The 6,000-nt window shown below is 36.0% G+C and overlaps 1 protein-coding gene across 1 annotated transcript; it reads left to right on the top strand.

The window, feature by feature from the left end:
* The first annotated feature begins 2,693 nt into the window (after positions 1 to 2,693).
* Positions 2,694 to 4,551, top strand: LOC125197249 (gibberellin 2-beta-dioxygenase 3-like). The gene is made up of 2 exons (XM_048095972.2): positions 2,694 to 3,135; positions 3,718 to 4,551. Exons 1-2 carry the CDS (start codon positions 2,720 to 2,722, stop codon positions 4,337 to 4,339), a joined length of 1,038 nt encoding a protein of 345 aa, XP_047951929.1. The 5' UTR covers positions 2,694 to 2,719; the 3' UTR covers positions 4,340 to 4,551.
* The last annotated feature ends 1,449 nt before the right edge of the window (positions 4,552 to 6,000 follow it).

A 6,000-nucleotide genomic window follows, 5' to 3' on the forward strand; every position in this document is an offset into this window, starting at 1 on the left:
CATTTAGGTTGGAATCTTAAATTAATTAAACTGTATTACTGGTTTCTTTAATTAAATAAACTATAGCACCGGTTTCCAGTGAACGGCAGTTCGAGGTGGCATATTCTTAATCTAAACCCATATTAGAAACTTAATTAGGTCGGTGACAGCTTTGATTGGCTGATTGATATTAAAATATGCAGTTAATAACCCAAAATTAAATAAATAATTAAGTTTGATTAAATTATTTAAGGAAGACCCGTTCCGACCGGCCATGCATAGTCCAAAATTTAATAAATAATTAAGTTTAAATTATCAGATGGCGTTGACTTTAAAAAATTCAAATGATTCTCTCTTTTGTGGATATTTTAATTTAGTAATACGAAATAAATGCCTAAGTCACACTAAGAAAATACACCACTATAGAATAAAAGTCAGCTAACTGAGCTAAGTCTTTTTTTTTTATTAATAAAAAAGGGGAAATTGTTCAAAGGTTGAACAAGTTGAAGCATCCAATAAAAGTCGAACTACTCACCCACACAATATATTAGTAACTTACTCATAAATAGCTTAGATTGAATATATTGTGATTTCATCTAGTGCATTGTTTGCTTCTAGATTCTTAACCTTTTGTTTCAATTTTCAATACTTAAAAGTTAAAACAAAGGGTATTATATTTTGTGAGTATTACTATTCACGAATCTTTTAAAAATAAAAATAAAAATACATGATAACAATTGCATTATTCCTCTAAGAAAATACATGAATATGGCTTAAAAAATAGTATATATATGTATGCATATTTTTGAATTAGAATTCATACTCTCTCCACATTCACAGATCTATTCACAAATCTAAGATAATTTGAATTCCTAACATGCTCAAGAAACAGAGAGCGTCTTATCAACTGAATAATACTTATTTCGTTGTCGTACATGTGTGAGCTTGAAACATGCCAATTTTGTAATTAATGCAAGAACATGATCAAATTGTATATATATTAGGTGTTAGATGGCTTGGAGCAGTGATTTGAAATATATGACATTGAGCTACTTGTTGGGACTACACTAGATTCCAAAACACACCGTTCAGAGTTTTTAATAATTACTAACAACAACACCAATAATAGTAGATATTTTTCAACATTTCTAATATAGGAATGTTTTCCTCATATAGTTTTACTTAAATTCGTAATTTTGTTAGATACGGATAAATGGTTATAAGTTGATTTGAAAGTTGAACCAAACCCGGGTCCAATTAACTATTTAATGTAACCCCACAAATTTAGGATACCTATTTCAGAGTACTAGTCTAAATCATTGTCCTATCTCTTACCTAGTCAACATGTAATATTACCGACTTAATGCCTGATTTTGCAATTTCAATAAGTCAATAACAAAAACTTTATTTTCTTATTTTGAATATGTGAATCATATAGTATTACACTAAATCATCATTCTTATATCAGATTTTATCACAAGTTAATACTACCCCGTCCCAGAAAATGGACATTCTTTCCTTTTTGATCCAATTCCATGAAAATACTACTTAATTTGTATTTTTTTTTAGTAACTTTTTTCTATCTAGCATGATGAGGTGAGTCTTGTTATTTACTAATAATATTTTAAAAACTTTTCTTCTATCTCTCATATTTTACTAAGTACGTATACATTAAGAGGGCTTGGTCACATTAAGAGGGCTTGTTCGCTACTCCCTTTTCGATTTTGCGTGTAATAAAACACGGTAGAATTAAATATGGATGGCCCCACCAAGTGCTAATTTATTCATGTTGTTTGGTGCACCCTATTTGAGCATCGGTTGGAGAGAGAAATGGTTGTAGGTTGACCATAATGGCCTCCACAGTTGTTTAACTTTCCAATCTGCCCTTATGGAATGAGGGGTAATCTTAAAATGAGAATTTCGAATTACCCTCCAAAAAATTTGTTGTTGCTGTCACTCATGGTCTTAACTCCTGTTCCGTTAACCTGAATCGCATTTTACTTTTAGGACACACGTTTCTAATACTCCATTCATCCCGCTTTAGCAGTCTCATTGACTTTTCTGCCCTCTTTTTGTAAAAATGATAAAAAATAGTTAAAGAGAAGAAATGGTAAAGTAAGAGAGCCAACAATGTAGATAACACTCTTCTCTATATTATTCTCCTTCTTAATTTACCATTTCTCCTCTTTAACTATTTTTTATAATTTTTACAAGGGCAGAAAAGTCAATGGGACTGCTAAAGCAGGACGGGGGGAGTAATTTTTTTCAAATTTTCATTTACTTTTCTCTATAGTTTTCAAAATCTGCATCAAATCAAAATGAAATACCGAATAACAGACCGATTCGCGATTAATATGAAATGGTGAAAAACTTATTTATGGACCCCCTATTTTGTTATAAAGAGATTCTACTCAATATCTCTATTTTATTTTATTTTTAATTTGTTCCACTCCAGATGTCTATTTTATATTCATTTTTCCTCATTAAAATATTTAACTATTTTATTCTCTTTCCACTTAACAACTTCTCCTGTATCACTGGAAAATGTGGACATCTTAAGTAAGATTGGAGGGAAGTGCTACTACTATGCAGACAAAGACAGATGTCAGCCTCTCTATAGTTGCTAATTGCCCCCTTCTCTTCATGCATCACACCTCCATCCCCTTTATAAACCATGACCCCTCTCTCAATCTATATTCTATAACACACTCTTTCCTCTCTCTAAAGCTCATTATCGATCATGGTGGTTTTATCTCAGCCGATCATTGATGGCAATCTCACCCACATCAAAACATGCAAGGCGGCGGCGGTGGCGGCGGCCAACGCCGTCGCCATCCCCGTCGTCGACCTGTCTCAATCCGGCGCCAAAACCCTCATCGTTGAAGCCTGCAAAGAGCTGGGATTCTTCAAAGTGATCAACCACAGAATCTCCATGGATTTCGTCACCCAATTGGAATCCGAAGCCATGAAATTCTTCAAATTGCCGCCGCCGGAGAAGGCCAGGTCCGGCCCCCCTAACCCCTTCGGCTACGGCAGCAAGGTCATCGGCCCCAACGGTGACGTCGGCTGGGTCGAGTACCTCCTCTTCTCCACCAACCCCGACCTGGCCTCCCGCAACCCTAGCGCCGCCGCCACCGGAATCTCGGAGACGCTATGGTAATCAATTTTATTATTTGCCGATAATGTTTTTGTTGTTTTATTCAAATGGTATAAATTCACTAAAATAAGTGTATTTTATTTTTATTTTTATTTAATTACCATTATTTTAATTTTGTGTATTATTTATATTTTAATATAATCCAATTTTTTCTCAATTTTCTCATTAAAGACAAAATGAAGTTTTGCTGACTGCTGACGCTTGAACAACTTCGTATCAATAAAATACTTTCCTCGTTCCAGAAAATTTGTCTTATATTACCTTTTACATTTGCCCCATAAAGTTCATCACATTTCATTTCTAGTATTTTTAATATTAGATTTTTTTTTAAGATATTAAATTTCATATTCTGTTAATTTATTTTCAATCAATTTTATTAGTACTATAGAATAAATAGGAGTATATGAAAATAGGATTCTGAATTCAACTTATTTTTTCGATTTTATTTTATGGGGAGTACATTTCTAAGAGCCTAGTCAAAATGTGATAAACTTTACGTTTCAATGAGTCAATTTTTTGTAGTTAAATGAAACTACGTCATTTTGAGCATAAATTAATTAATAAAATCCGAAAAACTGCAGGGAAATGGCGAACGAGTATGTATCCGCGGTTCGAGAAATGGCGTGCGAGGTTCTCGAAATGATCGCGGACGAACTCGAGATCCCAACGAGGGAAGCCCTGAGCCGCCTAATCCGCCATCACAAGAGCGACTCGTGCTTCCGGATCAACCACTACCCGGCCCGTCCGAACCTGCAGGCTCTGACGGGCCGGAGCCTGATCGGGTTCGGCGAGCACACCGACCCGCAGATAATCTCGGTGCTGCGGTCCAACGACGCCTCGGGCCTCCAAATCAGCAGCGGCGGTGGGGGCGGGACCAGGTGGGTGGCGGTCCCGCCCGACCACGCCGCCTTCTTCTTCTTCGTGGGGGACACGCTGCAGGTGATGACGAACGGGAGGCTGCGGAGCGTGAAGCACAGGGTGGTGGCGGAGAGCGTGAGGGCGCGCGTGTCGATGATATACTTCGGTGGGGCCCCGCTGACGGAGAAGATAACGACGTTGGAAGGGGTGATGGAGGAAGGGGAGGAGAGTTTGTATAGGGAGTTCACGTGGGCTGAATACAAGGAGTCAGCCTATAAGAGCAGGTTGGGTGATGATAGGTTGAGCCTTTTTCTGAAGTCTACTCCTTCTGCTGCTGCCCAATAGATTCGATCTTTCTGGTTTAATTTTTTTATTTCTATTTTTAGTTTTTACTTTTTTTTAAGTAGTAGTGCAATAGTTGCTTTGGTGGAGTAGTGGAATATGTATATTGTGTGTGTGTTTGATTTTGTAAGTATATGTGTGTGGTCAAAACCTTGGAATCCCAACTTTGGTTGACTTCGGAAAAAAAAATTTAGGACAGTTTATTTTTTGGATTTTGTAATATTTCTATTTCATCAACTTGCTTCTCATTTTGTGTTTATAATATTTACCTACTGCTCCCTCCGTCTCGGATAATTCGGGTCACTTTGACCGGGTACGGGTATTAAGAATTGTAATGAAAAGTGGGTTGAAAAAGTTAGTGGATTGTAGGTCCAACTTTTATATATTATTTTTATAATAAAATGTGAGTATGAATGAGTTAGTGGAATATGAGGTTCACTACAAAAAATGATAAAAGTGAAGTGGGACAAATTATGTGGGACGGACCGAAATGGAAAACTAGGACGAATTATCTGGGACGGAGGGAGTAAGTTTGAGTCATATTTCTCTTTCGGATTGTCCTAACTAAGATGAGTCATTTTATATTTTAATATTTTTGTTCATAAAATTTCATTCCTATATGAGTTATCACCTCTACCAAACATGGCCTAAAGGTATTCTTACTTTATTCCGCTATCTATTTTACTCTCTCTTTATTTTTCCTATTTTATTCATCTCTCCTACTTTTCAATACAAATTCATAATCTTCGTGCCCAAAAGTTATGTCTCAACTTAGTTGGGACGGAGGGAATGACAACTATACTTACTACGGAGTATCTGTTTATATTAATTGAATCATTTTTAAAATTTTAGAAGTTCCTAGATAATCGAGTCATTTCTCAATTAACAAGGAATAGAGGGAGTACTTTATTAAATGTAAATTGTTTGTCTCATTCAAAATAATACTCCTCGTCCACTATTTGAAAAACCATTTTGATCATCATGAGTTTTAAGAGATTGCTCAACTTTAGAAAAGTAATGAAAAAAGTAAGTGGAATGTGTATTCATTTTCCGTTTCTTAAAAAAAACTTTCTACTTCTGGAAAGAGAACTTTTTACGAACATTTTATCTTTTTTTTAATCTCTCTTTTACTTTATCAATTTTGAATTAAAACTCGTCCCATTTCAAAAGTTCACGTTTTTACAAAACAGAAGATTTTGTTTATACTGGATTGTGATTGTAAAAAGTTAGTGGAATGTGGTGTCCGCATACGGAAAGTGGAAAAAAGTAAATGGTTCTTTAAATGGTCGATGAATGGAGAATTTTTTAACAAGTGATTTTATGTAGTACTCCTTCCTATATATTAGAGCATCCACAATGGTTGCCTACTCGTCCGTTCGATTGACGATTTTCGGGCTCGTCCGTGATCGTCTGCCCATTGCAAGCAGACGATCGATCGGGTGGACGAGTGGGACGTCCGAAAGTTCGGTCGTGTGAGTCGGTCGCCCGACACGTCGGATGATCCCTCGTCCGTCCATTGCAAGGTGACGGACGATCGTGGACGAGGACGATGTCGACTCGTTTTGCATTTTAATTTAATTTAATTTATTTATTTTTGTTCTTAACATTATAAATACTTCCTCCATCATTCACATTTTCACACAATACTCCCTACTTTACTCTCT

The sequence above is a fragment of the Salvia hispanica genome, chromosome 4 (genome assembly GCF_029641045.1).
Source record: "Salvia hispanica isolate PSC_SH4W2 chromosome 4, Shi_PSC_v1, whole genome shotgun sequence".
Taxonomy (NCBI): domain Eukaryota; kingdom Viridiplantae; phylum Streptophyta; class Magnoliopsida; order Lamiales; family Lamiaceae; genus Salvia; species Salvia hispanica.